This window comes from Manacus candei, unplaced genomic scaffold (genome assembly GCF_025592945.1).
Source record: "Manacus candei isolate 608988 ecotype Guabito, Panama unplaced genomic scaffold, ASM2559294v1 h1tg000496l, whole genome shotgun sequence".
Taxonomy (NCBI): Eukaryota; Metazoa; Chordata; class Aves; order Passeriformes; family Pipridae; genus Manacus; species Manacus candei.
The window spans coordinates 12,334-35,408 of NW_026138544.1; the positions used below are offsets into that span (position 1 = coordinate 12,334).

The 23,075-nt window shown below is 57.9% G+C and overlaps 2 protein-coding genes across 3 annotated transcripts; one reads left to right on the top strand and one right to left on the bottom strand.

Annotated features, from left to right (window-relative positions):
- Window positions 1–1,474: 1,474 nt before the first annotated feature.
- LOC127465800 (HLA class II histocompatibility antigen, DR alpha chain-like) lies at window positions 1,475–10,673 on the top strand. 2 transcript variants are annotated; one of them, XM_051776323.1, is made up of 4 exons: window positions 1,475–1,636; window positions 3,748–3,999; window positions 7,373–7,679; window positions 7,711–7,750. In XM_051776323.1, exons 1-4 carry the CDS (start codon window positions 1,561–1,563, stop codon window positions 7,733–7,735), a joined length of 660 nt encoding a protein of 219 aa, XP_051632283.1. In that variant the 5' UTR covers window positions 1,475–1,560; the 3' UTR covers window positions 7,736–7,750. The 2 variants fall into 2 exon arrangements, with proteins under 2 accessions (XP_051632283.1, XP_051632282.1); XM_051776322.1 differs by lacking the exon at window positions 7,711–7,750 and adding an exon at window positions 10,222–10,673 and having other exon boundaries at window positions 1,476–1,636; window positions 7,373–7,654.
- A 1,828-nt stretch (window positions 10,674–12,501) lies between these two features.
- On the bottom strand, window positions 12,502–22,555 carry LOC127465799 (protein catecholamines up-like; the record flags this gene model as incomplete). The annotated part of the gene is made up of 8 exons (XM_051776321.1): window positions 12,502–13,562; window positions 16,142–16,338; window positions 18,106–18,228; window positions 19,682–19,789; window positions 21,203–21,241; window positions 21,595–21,633; window positions 21,974–22,021; window positions 22,508–22,555. Coding segments are annotated over 8 exons (854 nt in total), but the record flags the coding sequence as incomplete, so codon positions are not given.
- Window positions 22,556–23,075: the final 520 nt, after the last annotated feature.

The window sequence follows — 23,075 nt, forward strand, 5'->3', positions numbered from 1 at the left end:
TTGAGGGTCTGGGAGTGCCCAAATCCCCAGTTCCGAGGCTTTTGAGGGTCTGGGAATGCCCAAACCCCCCCGTTCCCAGGATTTTGATGGAGTCTGGGACTGTCCAAGCCCCTCTTTTCCAATAGTTTGGGCTCTGGGAGTGTCCCAACCCCCTCGTTCCCGAGATTTTTGTGCTCTGGATGTGCCCAAGCCACCTTTTCCATGATTTTTAGCATCTGTTCCCGGGATTTTGGGGGTCCAAGGTGGGTTTTTGGGGGGTCCCGGATTTTTGGGGATGGGTTTTGAGGTGACCTGGATAGGTGGGAATGCGGTGATGGGGAAGAAGAGGGTGAGAAATCCTCGTTTTCCCGGGATTTTGGGCATCCGGGTGTGACCACACCCCCTGTTCCTGCACTTTTGGGTGTCTGGGTGCAGCTCAACTTCCCTTTTCCGGGATTTTTGGGGTCTGGGTTTGTCCCAACCCCCCTGTTCCCGCGTTTTTTGGGGGTTTGGGAGTGCCAAACCACCTTGCTCCCAGGATTTTTAGTGTCTGGGAATTCCCAAACCCCATTTTCCCATGATTTTGGGGGTCTGGGAGTGCCTCAACCCCCCTGTTCCCAGGATTTTTGGGCTCTGGATGTGCCCGAAACCCCCCGTTCCATGATTTTTGGGGGTCTTGGAGTACTCAAACCGCCTTTTCCCACAATATTTTGGGATCTGGGAGTGCCCAAACCCCCCTGTTCCCGGGATTTTAAGCATCTAGCAGAGCCCACACCCCCATGTTCCCAAATTTTTTAGGCTCTGAATGTTCCCAAACCCCCCTGTCCCTTGGTTTTTGGGGGGCTGGGAACGTCCAAACCCCCAGTTCCCAGGATTTTTAGGGTCTGGATGTTCCCAAATCACCTTCCTCCAGGATTCTGGGGGTCTGGGAGTGGCCCCGTTGAGCCAAAAACGAGCTCAGGGCGGCCTCTGATTGGCTGAGTCCGATCGGGGCTCAGTTCGGGACTCGTCTGCCCGGCAACTGATGACGACACAACAGCGCTTGCTCCCATTGGCTGCTGCTGCTGCTGACCCCGCCCGGGCCTTGGGGGGTCCGAGGTGGGTTCTGGGGGTCCCAGATTTCTGAGATTGGGGTTTGGAGTGTCCTGGATACGTTGGAATGCGGTTTTGGTGGCCGTGGATGCCCAATAACCCCCCTGTTCCCAGGATTTTGGGAGTCCGGGAGTGCCCAAACCCCCCTGTTCCCAGGACTTTTAGGGTCTGGGAGTGTCCCAACCCCTCTTTTCCAGGATTTTGGCCTTTGGATGTTCCCAAACCACCTTCCTCCAGGATTTTGGGGGTCTGGGAGTGCCCCCGTCGACCAAAAAACGAGCTCAGTGCGGTCTCTGATTGGCTGAGCCCGATCGGGGCTCAGCTCGGGACTCCTCTACCCGGCAACTGATGACGCGCCCTCACCGCTCGCTCCCATTGGCCGGGGAGTTTTCGGGGTGCTGCGCCCCCCGTCCCGGCTCCCTCAGTTCGCCGCCGCTTTTGTGGGATCAACATCGTCTCTTCCCGGTTTTTCCGACGTCCCGAGGGGCCATGGATGGAGCGCGGAGCGTCCCCCTGGTGCTGCTGGTGCTGGGGCTGACCCTGCCCGCGGTTTGGGGGGTCCAAGGTGGGTTTTTGGGGGGGTCCCCGATTTTTTAGGATGGGGTTTGGGGTGACCTGGACAGGTGGGAATGCGGTGATTGGTTGGAAGAAGGTGAGAAATCCTCTTTTTCCCGGGATTTTGGGCTCCTGGGTGTGACCACACCCCTCTGTTCTTGCGGTTTTGGGTGTCTGGGCGCAGCTCAACTTCCCTTTTCCAGGATTTTTTGGGGTCTGGGTGCGTCCCAACCCCCCTGTTCCCACGATTTTTGGGGTCTGGGAGTGCCTAAACCCCCCTGTTCCCGGGATTTTTGGGATCTAGGAGTGCACAAACCCCCCTGTTCCCACAATTTTTGGGGTCTGGGAGTATCCAAACCCCCCTTTTCCAAGATTTTGGGTATCTGGGAGTATCCAAACCCCCCTGTTCCCGGGATTTTCAGTGTCTGGGAATGTTCCAACCCCCCTGCCCCCGGGATTTTTGGGCTCTGGATGTGCCCAAACCACCTTTTTTCCATGATTTTTGGACCCTGAGAGTATCCAAACCCCCCTGTTCCCGGGATTTTCAGTGGCTGGGAATGTTCCAACCCCCCTGTTCCCACAATTTTTGGGGTCTGGGAGTTCCCAAACCCCCCTGTTCCTAAAATTTTTGGGGTCTGGGCGTGTCCCAACCCCCCTGTTCCCGGGATTTTTGGGCTCTGGATGTGCCCAAACCCCCCTTTTCCAAGATTTTGGGAATCTGGAAGTGCCCAAACCCCCCTTTTCCCAGGATTTTTAGTGTCTGGGAGTTCCCAAACCCCTTTTTTCCCCCAATTTTTGGGCTCTGGATGTGCCCAAACCCCCCTTTCCCAAGATTTTCAATGTCTAGGACTTCCCAAATCCCCCTTTCCCGGGATTTTTCCCTCCTGGATCTCCCCAATCCCGGGATTTTCAGTCCCCCTTCCCCTTTTTCCCATCGATTTTTGACCTAAAATCCCCTTTTTCCCCTTTTTTTTCCCTCTGAGCCCCCCAAACCCCCCTTTTCCCAGGATTTTCAGTACCTGGGAGTTCCCAACCCCCCTTTTCCCAGGATTTTTAGTGTCTAGGAGTGCCCAAACCCCTTTTTTCCCCCAATTTTTGGGCTCTGGATGTGCCCCAACCCCCCTTTTCCTGGGATTTTCAGTGTCTGGGAGTATCCAAACCCCCCTTTTCCCAGGATTTTCAGTGTCTGGGAGCGCTCAAACCCCTCTTTTCCCCCAATTTTTGGGCTCTGGATGTGCCCAACCCCCCCTTTTCCCGGGATTTTCAGTGTCTGGGAGTTCCCAAACCCCCCTTTTCCCGGGATTTTTCCCTCCTGGATCTCCCCAATCCCGGGATTTTCAGTGTCTGGGAGTTCCCAAACCCCCCTTTTCCAAGATTTTGAGGATCTGGGAGTTCCCAAACCCCCCTTTCCCGGGATTTTCAGTCCCCCTTCCCCTTTTTCCCATCGATTTTTGACCTAAAATCCCCTTTTTCCCATCGATTTTTGACCTAAAATCCCCTTTTTCCCGGGATTTTTCCCCTCTGACCCCCCAAAATCCCCCTTTTCCCAAGATTTTCTTGGGAAAAAAGATTTTCAGTGTCTGGGAGTTCCCAAACCCCCCTTTCCCGGGATTTTTCCCTCCTGGATCTCCCCAATCCCGGGATTTTCAGTCCCCCTTCCTCTTTTTCCCAGCGATTTTTGACCTAAAATCCCCTTTTCCCGGGATTTTCAGTGTCTGGGAGTCCCCAAACCCCCCTTTTCCAAGATTTTGGGAATCTGGAAGTGCCCAAACCCCCCTTTTCCCAGGATTTTTAGTGTCTGGGAGTTCCCAAACCCCCCTTTTCCCAGGATTTTTAGTGTCTGGGAGTTCCCAAACCCCCCTTTCCCAAGATTTTGGGAATCTGGGAGTCTCCAAACCCCCCTTTTCCCGGGATTTTCAGTGTCTGGGAGTTCCCAAACCCCCTTTTCCCAAGCTTTTTCTCTCCCAGAGCTGCCAAATCCCGGGATTTTCACCCTCTGGGTCTCCCCCTCCGCCTCATTCCTGGCGATTTTTAACCAAAAATCCCCATTTTCCCAGGATTTTCCCCCTCTAACCCCCCCAAAATCCCCCTTTTTTTTATTTTTTTTTTTCTTTTTCCCAGTGTCCCACCAGATCATCCAGACGGAATACTACCAGAAATCCCTGGATTCCCGGGTGGACGGCGGCGAGTTCATGTTCGACTTCGACGGCGACGAGATTTTCCACGTGGAGCAGGAGAAGACGGTCTGGAGGCTGCCGGAATTCCAGGAATTCGCCAGCTTCGAGGCTCAGGGGGCGCTCCAGAATATCGCCATCGACAAGCAGAACCTGGAGAGCTCCATGAGGGCTTCCAACAATTCCAGGATTCCCCCCGGTAAGCGCCGGGATGGAGGGAAAAATGGGGAAAAAAAAAAAAAAGGAAAAAAAAAGGGGAAAAAAAAAGGGGGGAAAAAAGGGGGGAAAAATGGGAAAAAAAGGGGAAAAAAAAGGGAAAAAGAAAAGGGGAAAAGAAAAAAAAAAAAGAAAAAAAGGGGGGGAAAAAAAGGGAAAAAAAGGGGAAAGAAAAGGGGAAAAGAAAAAAAAAGGAAAAAAAAGGGGGGGAAAAAAGGGGGGAAAAAGGGGGGAAAAAGGGGGAAAAAAGGGGAAAAAAGGAGGAAAAAAGGGGGGAAAAAAAGGGGAAAAAGGGGGGAAAAAAGGGGGGAAAAAAGGGAAAAAAAAGGGGAAAAGGGGGGGGAAAAAAGGGGGGAAAAAAGGGGAAAAAAGGGGGAAAAAAGGGGGGGAAAAAAAGGGGGAAAAAAGGGGGGAAAAAGGGAAAAAAGGGGGGAAAAAAGGGAAAAAAGGGAAAAAAAAAAGGGGGGGAAAAGGGAAAAAAGGGAGAAAAGGGGGAAAAAAAGAAAAAAAAAGGGAAAAAGAGGGGAAAAAAGGGAAAAAAGGGGGGAAAAAAGGGGGGGAAAAGGGGGGGAAAAAAAGGGGAAAAAAGGGGGAAAAAGGGGGGGAAAATGGGAAAAAAGGGAAAAAGGGGAAAAAAAAAAAGGGAAAAAAAGGGATTTTTAAGAACCCCCCCCCCCCGATGGGGTTTTTTTAGGGATGGAATTCCAGGGGGATTCCGGTATTTAGGGCGTTCCAGGGGGATCCCGGGAGAATTCCCCCGGGGGGATCTTGTGGGAATTCCAGGCTCTGGGGTAGCATTAACCCCTTCCAGGGGGATCCCGGGAGAATTCCAGAGGGGTCTGACTCGATTCCAGGGAATCTCAAGAGAATTCCAGGGGGATTTGACTCAATTCCAGGAGAATTCCAGGGGGATCTGACTCGATTCCAGGGGGATCCAGCCCAATTCCAGGGGTATCTGACCCAATTCCAGGGGGATCTGACTCGATTCCAGGGGATCCCAGGAGAATTCCAGGGGGATCTGACCCAATTCCAGGGAGATCTGACCCAATTCCAGGGGCACCCTGGGAGAATTCCCAACCCCCTTTTCCATCCCCAACCCCTTCCAATCCCTTTCCCATCTCATCCCACTCCTGTCCCACCCCATTCCAACCCCTTTCCCTCATTCCCAGTGCCCCCGGAGATGGCGTTATTCCCGAAGCACCCCATGGAGCTGGAGGATCCCAACCTCCTGATCCCAACATCCTGATCCCAACCCCTTTCCCAACCCCATTCCCATTCCCATCCCAACATCCTGATCCCAACCCCTTTCCCATTCCCCTTTCCCACCCCATTCCAACCCCTTTCCCATTCCCATCCCAACATCCCAACCCCATTCCCATTCCCTTCCCTACATCCTGATCCCATTCCCATCCCAATATCCTGATCCCAACCCCTTTCCCATTCCCCTTTCCCACTCCACCCCAACCCCTTTCCTATTCCCACCCCAACATCCTGATCCCAATCCCATTCCCATTCCCTTCCCAACATCCTGACCCCATTCCCATTCCCATTCCCCCTTTCCCATTCCCAGTGCCCCCGGAGATGGCGTTATTCCCGAAGCACCCCGTGGAGCTGGAGGATCCCAACATCCTGATCCCAACCCCATTCCCATTCCCATTCCCATTCCCATTCCCCTTTCCCAACATCCTGACCCCATTCCCATTCCCAGTGGCCCCGGAGATGGCGTTATTCCCGAAGCACGCCATGGAGCTGGAGGATCCCAACATCCTGATCCCAACCCCTTTCCCAACCCCATTCCCATTCCCATCCCAACATCCTGACCCCAACATCCTGATCCCGACCCCTTTCCCATTCCCATTCCAACATCCTGATCCCGACCCCTTTCCCATTCCCCTTTCCCACTCCATCCCAACCCCTTTCCCATTCCCATCCCAACCTCCTGATCCCATTCCCATTCCCCCTTTCCCATTCCCAGTGGCCCCGGAGATGGCGTTATTCCCGAAGCACGCCATGGAGCTGGAGGATCCCAACATCCCGATCCCATTCCCATTCCCATTCCCATTCCCATTCCCATTCCCATTCCCTGTCATTCCCATTCCCATTCCCATTCCCTCTTTCTCCCAGTGCCCCCGGAGATGGCGTTATTCCCGAAGCACGCCGTGGAGCTGGAGGATCCCAACATCCTGATCCCATTGCCATTCCCTTCCCAAAATCCTGATCCCGACCCCTTTCCCATTCCCCTTTCCCACCCCATTCCCCCTTTCCCATTCCCAGTGCCCCCGGAGATGGCGTTATTCCCGAAGCACCCCATGGAGCCAGAGTATCCCAACCTCCTGATCCCAACCCCATTCCCAACCCCTTTCCCATTCCCATCCCAACATCCTGACCCCATTCCCATTCCCATTCCCAGTGGCCCCAGAGATGGCGTTATTCCCGAAGCACGCCGTGGAGCTGGAGGATCCCAACATCCTGATCCCAACCCCATTCCCATCCCAACATCCTGACCCCAACATCCTGATCCCGACCCCTTTCCCATTCCCCTTTCCCACCCCATTCCAACCCCTCTCCCATTCCCATCCCAACACCCTGATCCCATTCCCATTCCCATCCCAACATCCTGATCCCGACCCCTTTCCCATTCCCCTTTCCCACTCCATCCCAACCCCTTTCCCATTCCCTTCCCAACATCCTGATCCCATTCCCATCCCAATATCCTGATCCCGACCCCTTTCCCATTCCCCTTTCCCACTCCATCCCAACCCCTTTCCCATTCCCTTCCCAACATCCTGATCCCATTCCCATCCCAATATCCTGATCCCAACCCCTTTCCCATTCCCTTCCCAACATCCTGATCCCAACCCCTTTCCCATTCTCCTTTCCCACCCCATTCCAACCCCTTTCCCATTCCCAGTGGCCCCGGAGATGGCGTTATTCCCGAAGCACGCCGTGGAGCTGGAGGATCCCAACATCCCGATCCCATTCCCATTCCCATTCCCATTCCCATTCCCATTCCCTGTCATTCCCATTCCCATTCCCATTCCCTGTCATTCCCATTCCCATTCCCATTCCCATTCCCATTCCCTCTTTCTCCCAGTTCCCCCGGAGATGGCGTTATTCCCGAAGCACCCCATGGAGCCAGAGTATCCCAACATCCTGATCCCAACCTCCTGATCCCAACCCCATTCCCAACCCCTTTCCCATTCCCATCCCAACATCCTGATCCCATTCCCATTCCCCCTTTCCCATTCCCAGTGGCCCCGGAGATGGCGTTATTCCCGAAGCACGCCGTGGAGCTGGAGGATCCCAACATCCTGATCCCATTCCCATTCCCATTCCAACCCCTTTCCCATTCCCAGTGCCCCCGGAGATGGCGTTATTCCCGAAGCACGCCGTGGAGCTGGAGGATCCCAACCTCCTCATCTGCTACGTCACCAAGTTCTGGCCTCCCGTGGCTTCCATCACCTGGTTCCGGAACGGGATCGTCGTGTCCGAGGGGGTCCTGGAGACCGTCTTTTATCCCGGCCCCGACAACACCTTCCGCAAGTTTTCCTACCTCCCGTTCGTCCCGCGCCGGGGGGATTATTACGACTGCAGGGTGGAGCACGAGGGGCTCCGGGAGCCCAGGAAGACACACTGGGGTGAGGAATTCCAGCTGGGAATGGGGTGGGAATGGGTGGGAATGAGGTAGGAGAAGGTGGGATGAAGGGGGAAAGGGGTGAGGAATTCCTGGTGGGAATGGGGTGGGATTATTCTGACTGCGGGGTGGAGCACGAGGGGCTCCGGGAGCCCAGGAAGACCCACTGGGGTGAGGAATTCCCGATGGGAATGGGGTGGGATGAGGTGGGAAGGGTGGGAAAGGGGTGAGGAATTCCTGGTGGGAATGGGGTGGGAATGGGGTGGGAGAAGGTGGGATGGGGTGGGAAAGAAGTGAGGAATTCCTGGTGGGAATGGGGTGGGAATGGGGTGGGATGGGGTGAGAAATTCCTGGTGGGAATGGGGTGGGATGAGGTGGGAAGGGTGGGAAAGGGGTGAGGAATTCCCACTGGGAATGGGGTGGGAATGGGGTGGGATTATTCTGACTGTGGGGTGGAGCACGAGGGGCTCCGGGAGCCCAGGAAGACACACTGGGGTGAGGAATTCCAGCTGGGAATGGGGTGGGATGAGGTGGGATGAGGTGGGATGGGGTGGGAAAGGGGTGAGGAATTCCTGGTGGGAATGGGGTGGGAATGGGGTGGGATTATTCCGACTGTGGGGTGGAGCACGAGGGGCTCCGGGAGCCCAGGAAGACACACTGGGGTGAGGAATTCCAGCTGGGAATGGGGTGGGATGAATGGGTTGAAGGAGGAAAGGGGGGAAGGGGTGGGATGGAGAAGGGAGTTGGGATGGAGTGGGAATGGGATAAGGAAGGGGGTTTGGAGGGGGTGGGAAGGGTGGGAAAGGGGTGAGGAATTCCTGGTGGGAATGGAGTGGGAATGGGGTGGGAAAGGGGTGAGAAGGAGTAAGGAAGGGGACTGGGATGGGGTGGGAAGGGTGGGAATGGGGTGGGAAGGGGGAGTGGGATGAGTGGGATGAAAGGGGAAAGGGGTGGGAAAGGGGTGGGAAAGGGGTGGGATGAGGTGGGAATGGGGTGGGATGAGGTGGGAATAGGGTGGGATGGGGTGGGAAGGGGGGGGGAGAAGATGGGAATGGAGTGGGAATGGGGTGGGATAGAGAAGGGGGGTTGGGATGGAGTGGAAAAGGGTGGGATGGGGTGGGAATGGACTGGGAATGGGGTGGGATGAGGTGGGAAGGGGATTAGGATGGAAAAGGAGGGTGGGATGGGGTCAGGGATTCCCAGCTGGGAATGGGGTGGGAATGGGGTGGGATTATTCTGACTGTGGGGTGGAGCACGAGGGGCTCCGGGAGCCCAGGAAGACACACTGGGGTGAGGAATTCCAGCTGGGAATGGGGTGGGAATGGGGCAGGAGAAGGTGGGATGAAGGGGGAAAGGGGTGAGGAATTCCTGGTGGGAATGGGGTGGGATGAAGAAAGGGATTAGGAAGTTCTGGGAATGATCTGAGGGAGGATTTGGGATTCAGGAAGGTCAGGAATGTCCAGGAACACCCCAATGAAGGATTTGGGATCTGGGAAGGTCGGGAATATCCAGAAACATCCCAATGAAGAATTTGGGATTCAGGAGGGTCGGGAATATCCAGGAACATCCCAATGAAGGATTTGGGATTCGGGAAGTGTTGGGATGGATGAGGAATGGTTGGGAATGTCTTGAGGAAGGATTTGGGATTCAGGAAGGTCGGGAATATCCAGAAACATCCCAGTGAAGGATTTGGGATTCAGGAAGGTCGGGAATGTCCAGGAACATCCTAATGAAGGATTTGGGATTAGGGAAGGCTGGGAATGTCCAGGAATGAATTGAGGAAGGATTTGGGATTTGGGAGGGTTGGGAATATCCGGGAACACCCCAATGAAGGATTTGGAAAGGTCAGGAATATTCAGGAACATCCCGATGAAGGATTTGGGATTTGGGAAGGGTCGGGAATATCCAGGAATGTCCCAATGAAGAATTTGGGATCCAGGAAGGTCAGGAATGTTCAGAAACATCCCAATGAAGGATTTGGGATTTGGGAGGGTTGGGAATGTCCAGGAACATCTCAATGAAGAATTTGGGATTCGGGAAGGCTGGGAATGTCCAGAAACATCCCAGTGAAGGATTTGGGATTTGGGAAGGTCGGGAATATCCTGGAACACCCCAATGAAGGATTTGGGATTCAGGAAGGTCGGGAATGTCCAGGAATGTCCCAATGAAGGATTTGGGATTTGGGAGGGTCAGGAATGTCCAGGAACGTCCCAATGAAGGATTTGGGATTCAGGAGGGTTGGGAAAGCCCCGATGAAGGATTTGGGATTAGGGAAGGCTGGGAATGTCCAGGAATGTCCTGGTGAAGGATTTGGGATCCGGGAAGGTCGGGAATGTCCAGGAATGAGCTGATGAAGGATTTGGGATTCAGGAAGGTCGGGAATATCCAGGAACATCCCAATGAAGGATTTGGGATTCAGGAAGGTCGGGAATATCCAGAAACATCCTGATAAAGGATTTGGGATTCAGGAAGGTCGGGAATATCCTGGAACATCCCGAGGAAGGATTTGGGATTCGGGACGTGCCAGGAACGCCCTGAGAATTTTGGGAATCCCCTTCTCCTCATTCCCAGAGCCCACCCTGCCCCCCCCTGTCTCCGAGACCCTCGGCACCGTCGTCTGCGCCCTGGGATTGGCCTCGGGGATCGTCGGGATCGCCTCCGGCACCGTCCTCTTCATCAAGGCCCGGAAGATGAAGCAGGGCCGGCTCGGAGGGGGGGGGATGCTCTGAAGGGGGAATCCCAAAAATCCACCCCTGGCCACGCCCCCTTGGCCACGCCCACCCCCGGCCACACCCCCTCCAGCCACACCCCTTTTTTCCCCCTGCTCCGACGGATCCCGAGGGATCCCAAGGGAATTTCCTGCTTTCCCGCTGCTTGTTTGACCCTGAAATGACCCCAAAATGACCCCAAGTTGACCCCAAAATGACCCCAAGGTGACCCCAATAAAGCAAGAGGAGGGGGGGGAGGGGGTCGATCCCGAATTCCCCCCCACTTTGGAATTTTATGGCACAATTCTGGAGCTGGCTCGTCCCTGGGGAGGGATTTGGGGGGGGACAGAGGGATCTGGGGGTCACCAAATGGCCCCAAATCAGCCCAAAATGGGCCCAAATCATCAAAAAATGGCCCCAAATCATCAAGAAATGGCCCCAAATCATCAAAAAATGGCCTCAAATCACCCCAAAATGGGCCCAGATCGCCCCAAAATGGCCCCAAAGCCCTGAAAATGGCCCCAAATTGCCTCAAAATGGCTCCAAATTGCCCCAAAATGGCTCAAAATCATCCCAAAATGGTGCCAAATGACCCCAAAATGGCCCCAAATCACCCCAAAATGGCCCCAAATGTTCCCAACCTCCCCCGAAATGTCCCCCCCCTCCCGAGTCGTGTTGTGTGTGTGTGTGTGTGTGTGACCCCCCCGCCCCCGTTTATTTTGGGGCTGTTTGGGGACATTTTGGGGCGGATTTGGGACATTTGGGGACATTGGGGGGACGCCCCTGGTATGGGAAAGAGGGAGCGCCCCCTGGCGGTTCGGAGGACCAAGGAATAACCGGGGCCATTGAGGGGCATGGGAAGCGCCCCTGGCGCCCCCTCGCGGTTCGGAGGACCTCGGTCACCGCCGGGGGTCATTGAAGTGAATGGGAACCGCCCCTGGCGCCCTCTGGCGGTTCGGAGGACCAAGGACTCCTCGATGGCACCAGCGGGGACCAGTTTAACCAGTGACCCCCACCAGTGTCACCAGTAACCACCCCCCGTGTCACCAGTGAGGCCTGTGACTTCTCCCACTGTCACAAGTGTCACCTTTAACCTCTCCCATGTCACCAGTGGGGTCTGGGACCCCCTCCCAGGGTCACCAGTGACCTCCCCCAGTGCCACCAGTAGGGTCTGGAACCCCCTCCCAGTGTCACCAGTGACCCCTTTTATTGTCACCAGTGTCACATTTAAATCCCCTCAGTGTCACCAGTGGGGTCCAGTGTCGCCCCAGTGTCACCTTTAACGCCTCCCGCCCCAATTCCCCGCTCACTCCCCACGCGAGGGTCTCCCCTCCCTTCCCGCCCCCCCCCAAAAAAAACCCCCAAATTCCCCAAAATCCCCCCCAAAACCCACTCGTGACCAGCGCCACGAACCCCCCCCCAGCCGCCCCGCCGACCTCCCTAACATGGCGGCGCCGGAAGTGACACCGAGACGGGACATGCGCGCCGCGCCGCTCTGCCCGCACCAACTCTATGGTCAGTCCTCCAGCCGGAGGTTTTCGGCTTTTCCCGGTTTTTTTTTCCCTGTTTTCCCTAATTTTTTTCTCCTTCTAAACACCCGAATCCCCTCGTGGCATCGCCAAGTCCTGGATTTCACCCTCGCGGCTCGTCCAAATGTTTCCGTTTTAATCCACCAACCGCATGATTCGCTACAACCCTGAATAACAAATATTAAAAAAAAACAAAAAAAAAAAGCCACCCCCGAAATTCCCAAAATTCTCCCGGAATTCCGTGATCCGCACGTGTGGATCCCACCCCAGCCTCTTGGGGCAACCCAGATCCTTCCCAAAATCCAGGATGCAGGGAGTTAGGCTGTGGTTTTGGTCCCAAATATTGCGGGGAGGGGGAAGGTTGGGAATTGTGGATCCCGTTTCCCGAGGACATGATCCCATGGGAAAACCGGGATGAACCCTTGGGAAAATCGGGATACGGGATGGAAAAAGAGGTCAGGAGGAGGTTTTTGGGGTGGGAATCAGGGAGGATTTTGGGGGTCTCAAATTGGGAATTGTGGATCCCATTCCCAAGGGGATGATCCCACGGGAACACCGGGATGATCCCAGATGATCCCAGGGGAACACCGGGATCCAGGTCACAAATGGGGGGTTTTTTTGTGTGGGAATAAGGGAGGATTTTGGGAATCACGGATCCCATTCCCAAGGGGAATTCCCATTCCCATTTCCAACGGGAGCACTGGGATGATCCCAGATGATCCCAGGGGAACATCGGGATCCAGAGGGTCAGGAATGAGGAGTTTTGGGGTGGGATTCGGGGAGGATTTTTGGGACTGTGGATCCCATTCCCAAGGGGATGATCCCACGGGAAAACTGGGATGATCCCAAGGGAACACCAAGATCCAGGAGGTCACAAATGGGGGGGTTTTGGGGTGGGAATCAGGGAGGATTTGGGGAATCGCGGATCCCATTCCCAAGGGGATGATCCCATAGGAAAACTGGGACCATCCCATGGGAAAACTGGGATGATCCCAAGGGAACACCGAGACCCAGGAGGTCACAAATGGGGGTTTTTTTTGTGTGGGAATAGGGGAGGATTTTGGGAATCGTGGATCCCATTCCCAAGGGGATGATCCCACGAGAACACTGGGATGATTCCATGGGAACACTGGGATCCAGAGGGTTGGGAATGAGGAGCTTTAGGGTGGGAATCAGGGAGGATTTTGGGACTGTGGATCCCATTCCCAAGGGGATGATCCCATGGGAACACTGGGATGATCCCAAGGGAACACCGAGACCCAGGAGGTCCCAAATGAGGGGCTTCAGGGTGGGGATTCAGGGAGGATTTTGGGAATCGTGGCTCCCATTCCCGGCGGGACAATCCCACGGGAACACCGGGCCGCTCCCGGGGGATCGGGATTCTCGGGAATGCGGGGTTTTTTCCCGGGAATTCTCCCCTTCCCTACTCGTAGCGGGCGATGAGCAGCATCATGGCCACGCCGGCCAGCAGCGCCAGCAGCTGCAGCAGCGCCGGCCCCGCGCCGGAATTCCGCAGGATCTCGGGAATGACGGACACCGTGCCCAGGTAGATGAAGCCGCCGGCGGTGAACGGCAGGATCCCCGACACGGCGGCGGCGCCCGAGCCCTCGGCCAGCAGCGAACAGGCGGCACCGGCCACCGCGGCCAGGGCGGTGACCAGCTGCAGACACATGGCCTGGGGGGGGGTAACGGGGTCACTGGGAGCACTGGGAGGGACTGGGAGGGACTGGGAGACACTGGGAGGGACTGGGAGGGGACTGGGAGGGACTGGGGGGGACTGGGAGCAGGGAACAGGCGGCGCCGGCCACCACGGCCAGGGCGGTGACCAGCTGGAGACACATGGCCTGGGGGGGGATAAGGGGTCACTGGGAGCACTGGGAGGGACTGGGAGGGACTGGGAGGGGAGTGGGAGACACTGGGAGACTCTGGAAGACTCTGGGAAGCACTGGGAGGGACTGGGAGGGACTGGGAGGGGATAAGGGGGTCACTGGGAGCACTGGGAGGGACTGGGAGCACTGGGAGGGACTGGGAGCACTGGGAGCCCTCGGCCAGCAGGGAACAGGCGGCGCCGGCCACCGCGGCCAGGGTGGTGACCAGCTGCAGACACATGGCCTGGGGGGGGAGAAACAGGGTAACTGGGAGCACTGGGAGGGACTGGGAGGGACTGGGAGGGGAGTGGGGGTCACTGGAAGGAACTGGGAGGGACTGGGAAAGGGATATGGGATGATTGGGAGCACTGGGAGGGACTGGGAGGGACTGGGAGCAGGGAACAGGCGGCGCCGGCCACCACGGCCAGGGCGGTGACCAGCTGCAGACACATGGCCTGGGGGGGGATAAGGGGTCACTGGGAGCACTGGGAGGCACTGGGAGGCACTGGGAGAGGGATATGGGATGATTGGGAGCACTGGGAGGGACTGGGAGCACTGGGAGCACTGGGAGGGACTGGGAGCACTGGGAGCACTGGGAGCCCTCGGCCAGCAGGGAACAGGCGGCGCCGGCCACCGTGGCCAGGGCGGTGACCAGCTGCAGACACATGGCCGGGGGGGGGTAACGGGGTCACTGGGAGCACTGGGAGGGACTGGGAGGGACTGGGAGGGGAGTGGGAGACACTGGGAGACTCTGGAAGACTCTGGGAAGCACTGGGAGGGACTGGGAGGGGATAAGGGGGTCACTGGGAGCACTGGGAAGGACTGGGAGCACTGGGAGCACTGGGAGCCCTCGGCCAGCAGGGAACAGGCGGCGCCGGCCACCGCGGCCAGGGCGGTGACCAGCTGCAGACACATGGCCTGGGGGGGGGGTAACGGGGTAACTGGGAGCACTGGGAGGGACTGGGAGGGACTGGGAGGGGATAAGGGGGTCACTGGGAGCACTGGGAGGGACTGGGAGGCACTGGGAGCACTGGGAGCCCTCGGCCAGCAGGGAACAGGCGGCGCCGGCCACCACGGCCAGGGCGGTGACCAGCTGCAGACACATGGCCTGGGAGGGGATAAGGGGGTCACTGGGAGCACTGGGAGGGACTGGGAGCACTGGGAGGGACTGGGAGGGACTGGGAGGGGAGTGGGGGACACTGGGAGGCACTGGGAGGGAGCCCTTGGCCAGCAGGGAACAGGCGGCGCCGGCCACCGCGGCCAGGGTGGTGACCAGCTGCAGACACATGGCCTGGGGGGGGAGAAACAGGGTAACTGGGAGCACTGGGAGGGACTGGGAGGGACTGGGAGGGGATAAGGGGGTCACTGGGAGCACTGGGAAGGACTGGGAGCACTGGGAGCACTGGGAGCCCTCGGCCAGCAGGGAACAGGCGGCGCCGGCCACCGCGGCCAGGGCGGTGACCAGCTGCAGACACATGGCCTGGGGGGGGGGGGTAACGGGGTCACTGGGAGCACTGGGAGGGACTGGGAAAGGGATATGGGACGATTGGGAGCACTGGGAGGCACTGGGAGCACTGGGAGCCCTCGGCCAGCAGGGAACAGGCGGCGCCGGCCACCGCGGCCAGGGCGGTGACCAGCTGCAGACACATGGCCTGGGGGGGGGTAACGGGGTCACTGGGAGCACTGGGAGGGACTGGGAGGGGATTGGGAGGGACTGGGGGGGACTGGGAGGGGATTGGAGGGAGTGGGAGGGATTGGGAGGGACTGGGATGGACTGGGAAGGACTGGGAGGGACTGGGAGCACTGGGAGGGGACTGGGAGGGACTGGGACGGACTGGGAGGGGAGTGGGAGGGACTGGGAGGGGCTGGGAGGGGACTGGGAAGGACTGGGAGGGACTGGGAGGGACTGGGAGCACTGGGAGGGACTGGGAGGGACTGGGACGGACTGGGAGGGGAGTGGGAGGGACTGGGAGGGACTGGGAGGGGACTGGGAAGGACTGGGAGGGACTGGGAGGGACTGGGAAGGACTAGGAGGGACTGGGAGCACTGGGAGGCACTGGGAGGGACTGGGAGCACTGGGAGCACTGGGAGGGACTGGGAAGGACTGGGAGGAACTGGGAGGGACTGGGAGGGACTGGGGGGTGGATTTGTGGTATTTTTCTGCGGATTTTTGGGATATTTTGATGGAAATTTTTAGAGTATTTTTATGGGGATTTTTGGGGTGGATTTGGGGTATTTTGACAGGGATTTTTGGGGTATTTTTCTGGGGATTTTTGGGGTATTTTGACAGGGATTTTTGGGGTATTTCGACGGGGATTTTTCTGGGGATTTTCGGGTTTTGGGGTTGGTTTCGGGGTATTTTCACGAGGATTTTTCGGGGTGTCACCTGTCCCTTGGTGCAGCCGGCCCTGAGCAGCAGGGCCATGTCCCCCAGCTCGTGGGGCAGCTCGTGCAGCAGCACCGTCAGCGCCGTCAGCAGCCCCCGCCCGGGGCCCCCCCAGAAGGCAGCGCCCAGAGCCAGCCCGTCCGTGAAGTTGTGAGCGGCGTCAGCAGCCAGGTTCAGGTACCCCGACACTGCCAGGCCTGGGGGACACCCCAAAATTACCCTAAGTCCATCCCAAAGGCCAAAAATCCCACAAAAAACCAACCCCGGGGTCACCAAACCCACCCCGGGGTCACCAAACCCACCCCGGGGTCAACAAACCCACCCCCAGGTTCAGGGACCCTGACACTGCCAGGCCTGGGGGACACCCCAAAATTACCCTAAATGATTCTAAATCCATCCCAAACCCCAAAAATCCCACATAAAACCAACCCCGGGGTCACCAAACCCACCCCAAACATCACCCGGGGTCACCAAACCCACCCCGGGGTCACCAAACCCACCCCCAGGTTCAGGGACCCCGACACTGCCAGGCCTGGGGGACACCCCAAAATTACCCTAAATCCATCCCAAACCCCCAAAATCCCACACAAAACCAACCTCGGGGGCACCAAACCAACCCCGGGGTCACCAAACCCACCCCGGGGTCACCAAACCCACCCCCAGGTTCAGGGACCCCGACACTGCCAGGCCTGGGGGACACCCCAAAATTACCCTAAATCCATCCCAGTGCCCAAAAATCCCACAAAAAACCAACCCAGTACCCAAAAACTCCACCGAAAATCAACCTCGGGGTCACCAAACCCACCCCCAGGTTCAGGGACCCCGACACTGCCAGGCCTGGGGGACACCCCAAAATTATCCTAAATGATCCTAAATCCATCCCAAACCCCCAAAATCCCACACAAAACCAACCTCGGGGTCACCAAACTCACCCCAAACCCACCCCAAACCAACCCCGGGGGTACCAAACCAACCCCAGGTCACCAAACCCATCCAAGATCAACCCCGGGGTCACCAAACCCACCCCCAGGTTCAGGGACCCCGACACTGCCAGGCCTGGGGGGCACCCCAAAATCACCCCAAATCCCACAAAAACCACCCCAACCCCCCCAAAATCCCCCCCCCCCAGAAAAACCACCCCAAAATTCCACACAAATCCACTCCAAAATCCCACAAAATCCACCCCAAACCCCACAAAACCCACCCAAACCCCAAAAATCCCCCACAAATCCACCCCAAACCCCATAAAAACCACCCAAAACCCCCAAAATCCCCCACAAATCCACCCCAAACCCCACCCAAAATCACCCAAAACCCCAAAAATCCCCCATGAAACCACCCAAAACCCCACACGAAACCACCCAAAATCCCAAAAATCCCACAAAAACCACCCCAACCCCCCAAAATCCCCCACAAATCCACCCCAAAAATCCCACAAAACCCACCCAAACCCCCAAATATCCCCCACCAATCTACCCCAAACCCCACAAAATCCACCCCAAACTCCACAAAAACCACCCCAAACCCCCAAAATCCCCCACAAATCCACCCCAAACCCCACCCAAAATCACCCAAAACCCCAAAAATCCCCCATGAAACCACCCCAAACCCCACAAAACCCACCCAAACCCCAAAAATCCCCCACAAATCCCCCCTAAAAATCCCACAAATCCCCCCAAAAATCCCACAAATCCACCCAAAAATCCCACAAATCCACCCAAAAATCCCACAAAACACACCCCAAACCCCAAAAATCCCACAGAAACCACCCCAAACCCCCCAAATCCCCCACAAAACCCCCACAAATCCACCCCAACCCCCCCCCAAAATCACCCAAAACCCCCAAAATCCCCCCCAAATCCCCCCCAAGCCCCACAGAAACCCCCCCAAACCAACCCCAGTGTCCCCAAACCCCCCCCAACGTCCCCAAAATCCCCCCCAAAATCCCCCAAACCCCCCCTGACCTGCCCTTTCCGTGTCCGGGCTCTTCTTGCGGTGACCTTTGGTGACCTTTGACCCCTTCGTGCCCTTTGACCCCCCGGTGTCCTCGGCCTCGTCCTCGCTGGAGCTCACCTTGGCCTTGGGGCCTGCCCAGGGGGGGTCAGGGACCCCCAAAACACCCCAAAAACCCCCCTGGGACCCCCCAAAACCTCCCCAAATCCCCCCCAAATCCTCCCCCAGACCCCCCAAAATCCTTCCATGACCCCACAAACCCCCCCAAACCTCCCCAAATACCCCCAAAACATCCCCAGAACTCCCCTGGGACCCCCCAAATCCCCCCCCAGACCCCCAAAATCCTTCCATGACCCCACAAACCCCCCCAAACCTCCCCAAATACCCCCAAAACATCCCCAGAACTCCCCTGGGACCCCCCAAATCCCCCCCCAGACCCCCAAAATCCTTCCATGACCCCACAAATCCCCCCAAACCTCCCCAAATACCCCCAAAACATCCCCGGAACCCCCCTGGGACCCCCCAAATCCCCCCCCAAACCCCCAAAATCCTTCTAGGACCCCACAAATCCCCCCAAACCTCCCCAAATACCCCCAAAACCCCCCTGGGGCCCCCCAAATCCTCCCCCAGACCCCCAAAATCCTTCCGTGACCCCACAAATCCCCCCCAAAATCCTCCTGTGACCCCCCAAAACATCCCCAGAACCCCCCAAATCCCCCCCAACCCAACCCAGGACCCCCCAAAATCCTTCTGGGACCCCCCAATTCCCCCCCGGACCCTCCAAAACTTTCTGTGACCCCACAAATCCCCCCCAAAATCCTCCTGTGACCCCTCCAAACCTCCCCAAATCCCCCCCAAATCCTCCCCAGACCCCCAAAATCCTCCTGTGATCCCCTAAATCCCCCAAACTCCCCCCCAAACCTCCCCAAATACCCCAAAACATCCCCAGAACTCCCCTGGGACCCCCCAAATCCCCCCCCAGACCCCCAAAATCCTTCCGTGACCCCAAAAATCCCCCCCCCAAATCCTTCTGTGACCCCCCCAAACCTCCCCAAATACCCCCAAAACATCCCCAGACCCCCAAAATCCTTCCATGACCCCCCAAAACTCCCCCCAAACCTCCCCAAATACCCCCAAAACACCCCCAGAACCCCCCAAATCCCCCCCAACCCCACCCAGGACCCCCCAAATCCCCCCCAAACCCCCTCAAATCCCCCCCAAACGCCACCCAGGACCCCCCAAATCCCCCCCAACCCCCCCCAAATCCCCCTCAAACCCCACCCAGGACCCCCCAAATCCCTCCCAAACCCCCTTAAATCCCCCCCAAACCCCACCCAGGACCCCCCCAAACCCCCTCAAATCCCCCCCAACCCCACCCCAAACCCCCTCAAATCCCCCCCAAACCCCACCCAGGACCCCCCAAATCCCCCCAAAATCCCCTCAAATCCCCCCCAAACCCACCCAGGACCCCCCAAACCCCACCCAGGACCCCCCAAATCCCCCCAAAATCCCCTCAAATCCCCCCCAAACCCCCTCAAATCTCCCCAAAACCCCCCCAAACCCCCCCGAATCCCCCCCAAAGCTCACCGTGGGAGTGGCCGTGACCTCTGACCCCGCAGTGCCGGACCCCCAGCTCGACCCCCAGGAAGGTGACGATGCCCACGAGGACCCAAAGCCCCACGGACAGGGCGTGGCCTGGGGGGGGGACACCGGGGGGGTCCCCTCAGTGTCCCCAAAATGTCCCCGAGCCCCCAAAACTGCCCCAAATCCCACCAAAAATGACCCAAAACACCCCTAAACTGCCCCAAAATCCCTCTAAAAACACCCCAAACCCCCCCAAACTGTCCCCTCAGTGTCCCCAAAATGTCCCCACAGTGTCCCCGACCCCCCAAACCCTCCCAGAAACGCCCCAAATCCCCCCAAAATGACCCCAAAACCACCCCAAAACTGCCCCAAATCCCCCCCAAAATGACCCCAAACCCCCCCAAACTGTCCTCTCAGTGTCCCCAAAATGTCCCCGAGCCCCCAAAACTGCCCCAAATCCCACCAAAAATGACCCAAAACACCCCTAAACTGCCCCAAAATCCCTCTAAAAACACCCCAAACCCCCCCAAACTGTCCCCTCAGTGTCCCCAAAATGTCCCCACAGTGTCCCCGAGCCCCCCAAACCCTCCCAGAAACGCCCCAAATCCCCCCAAAATGACCCTAAACTACCCCAAAATCACCCTAAAACAACCCCAAACATCCCCAAACTGTCCCCTCAGTGTCCCCAAAATGTCCCCAAGGTGTCCCCGAGCCCCCCAAGCCCTCCCAAAAATGCCCCAAATCCCCCCAAAACACCCCTAAACTGCCCCAAATCCCCCCAAAATGACCCCAAACCCCCCTAAACTACCCCAAAATCACCCTAAAACCACCCCAAACCCCCCCCAAACTGTCACCTCAGTGTCCCCAAAGTGTCCCCAACCCCCCCAAAACTGCCCCAAATCCCCCCAAAACGACCCAAACCACCCCTAAACTGCCCCAAAATCCCTCTAAAAACACCCCAACCCCCCCCAAACTGTCCCCTCAGTGTCCCCAAAATGTCCCCACAGTGTCCCCGAGCCCCCCAAACCCTCCCAGAAACGCCCCAAATCCCCCCAAAATGACCCTAAACTACCCCAAAATCACCCTAAAACAACCCCAAACATCCCCAAACTGTCCCCTCAGTGTCCCCAAAATGTCCCCAAGGTGTCCCCGAGCCCCCCAAGCCCCCCCAAAAATGCCCCAAATCCCCCCAAAACACCCCTAAACTGCCCCAAATCCCCCCAAAATGACCCCAAACCCCCCTAAACTACCCCAAAATCACCCTAAAACCACCCCAAACCCCCCCAAACTGTCACCTCAGTGTCCCCAAAGTGTCCCCAACCCCCCCAAAACTGCCCCAAATCCCCCCAAAACGACCCAAACCACCCCTAAACTGCCCCAAAACCCCCCTAAAACCACTCCAAACCACCCCAGAACTGTCCCAAACCCCAAAAAATTGCCCCCAAAGTGTCCCCGACCCCCCAAACCCTCCCAAAAACGCCCCAAACCCCCCCAAAGTGTCCCCAAAGCCCCCCCAGGTCTCACCGTGCCCGTGGTGGGAGTGGCCGTGCCCGTCGTGGGGGTCTGGGGGGACATGAGGGGGTCACACCCCAAAATCACCCCAAAACCAGCCCAAACTCCCCCAAAACTGTCCCCAAAGTATCCCCAAGGGGTCCCTGATGACCCCAAGTGTCCCCAAACCCCCCCAAATCCCCTAAAAACACCCCCCAAGCCCCCCCCAAAACGAGTCCTCAATCCCCCAAAACCACCCCAAACCTCCCCAAAACCCCCCCAGCTGCCCCCAAAACCGCCCCAGACCCCCCCCAAAACACCCCAAACCTCCCCAAAGTGTCCCCATGGTGTCCCCGATGTCCCCAAGCCCCCCAAAGCGTCCCCAAACCCCCCCAAAGTGCCCCCAAAGCCCCCCCAGGTCTCACCGTGCCCGTGGTGGGAGTGGCCGTGCCCGTCATGGGGGTCTGGGGGGACATGAGGGGGTCACACCCCAAAAACACCCCAAAACCAGCCCAACCCCCCCAAAACTGTCCCCAAAGTGTCCCCAAGGGGTCCCTGATGTCCCCAAATGTCCCCAAACCCCCCAAATCCCCTAAAAACACCCCGAAGCCCCCCACAACGAGTCCTCAATCCCCCAAAACCACCCCAAACCTCCCCAAAACCCCCCCAGCTGCCCCCAAAACCGCCCCAGACCCCCCACAAACACCCCAAACCTCCCCTAAACTGTCCCCAAAGTGTCCCTAAGCCCCCCCAAAGTGTCCCCAAACCCCCCCAAAGTGTCCCCAAAGCCCCCCCAGGTCTCACCGTGCCCGTGGTGGGAGTGGCCGTGCCCGTCGTGGTGCTCGTGGGGGGCTGTGGGGACACCAAAACCCCCAAAACTGTCCCCAAACTGTCCCCAAAATGTCCCCAAGGTGTCCTTGATGACCCCAAGTGTCCCCAGCCCCCCCAAAATCCCCTAAAAACACCCCCAGAGCGCCTCCAAAAACGCTCCCCAAATACCCAAAACTGCCCCAGACCCGCCCCCAAACCACCCCAAAACCACCCCAAGCCCCCCAAAACTGTCCCCCACCCACCCAAAAATGCCCCAAACCCTCCTAAAACCCCCCCCAAAACCTCCCCTGGATTGTCCCCAAACTGTACCTGATGTCCCCAAACGCCCCCAGGCCCCCAATCCCCTAAAAACACTCCCAAAATCACCCCCAAAACGAGTCCCCGATCCCCTTAAGCCGCCCCAGAACGCCCCAAAATCACCCGAAACCACCCCAAACCCCCCCTAAACTGTCCCCAAAGTGTCCCCAAAGCCCCCCCAAGTGCCCCCAAAGCCCCCCCAGGTCTCACCGTGCCCGTGGTGGGAGTGGCCGTGCCCGTCGTGGTGCTCGTGGGGGGCTGCGGGGACACCAAAACCCCCCAAAGTGACCCCAAAATGTCCCCCAGTCCCCCCAAATCCCCTAAAAACACCCCTAAAATGAGTCCCCAGTTCCCTAAAACCACCCCAAGCCCCCCAAAAATGTCCTCAGAGTGTCCCCAAGGTGTCCCTGATGTCCCCAAACGCTCCCAGGCCCCCCCAATCCCCTAAAAACGCCCCCAAAAACTCCCCCCAAATCCCCTGAAAATACCCTAAAAACACCCCAAAATACCCTAAAAACACCCCAAACTTGCCCAAAACTCTCTCAACCCCGCCCAAACTGTCCCTGAAGTGTCCCTAATGTTCCTTAAGTGTCCCCAGCCCCCCCCAAATCCCCTAAAAACGCCCCCCAAAAACTCCCCCCAAAATCCCCCGAAACCGCCCCAAACTCCCCCAAAACCGCCCCAAACTCCCCCAAAACTGTCCCAAAGTGTCCCCAAACCCCCCCAAAAACTGTCCTCAAAGTGTCCCCAACGTCTCCCTGACGTCCCCAAGTGTCCC

Excerpts from the sequence above, each read along its gene's own strand:
- LOC127465800 (XM_051776322.1), top strand. The coding sequence starts at position 1,561 with ATGGATGGAGCGCGGAGCGTCCCCCTGGTGCTGCTGGTGCTGGGGCTG. Across the intron at positions 1,637-3,747 it reads CGCGGTTTGGGGGGTCCAAG|TGTCCCACCAGATCATCCAG; the intron begins GTGGGTTTTTGG and ends TCTTTTTCCCAG. Across the intron at positions 7,655-10,221 it reads GCCCAGGAAGACACACTGGG|AGCCCACCCTGCCCCCCCCT; the intron begins GTGAGGAATTCC and ends CCTCATTCCCAG.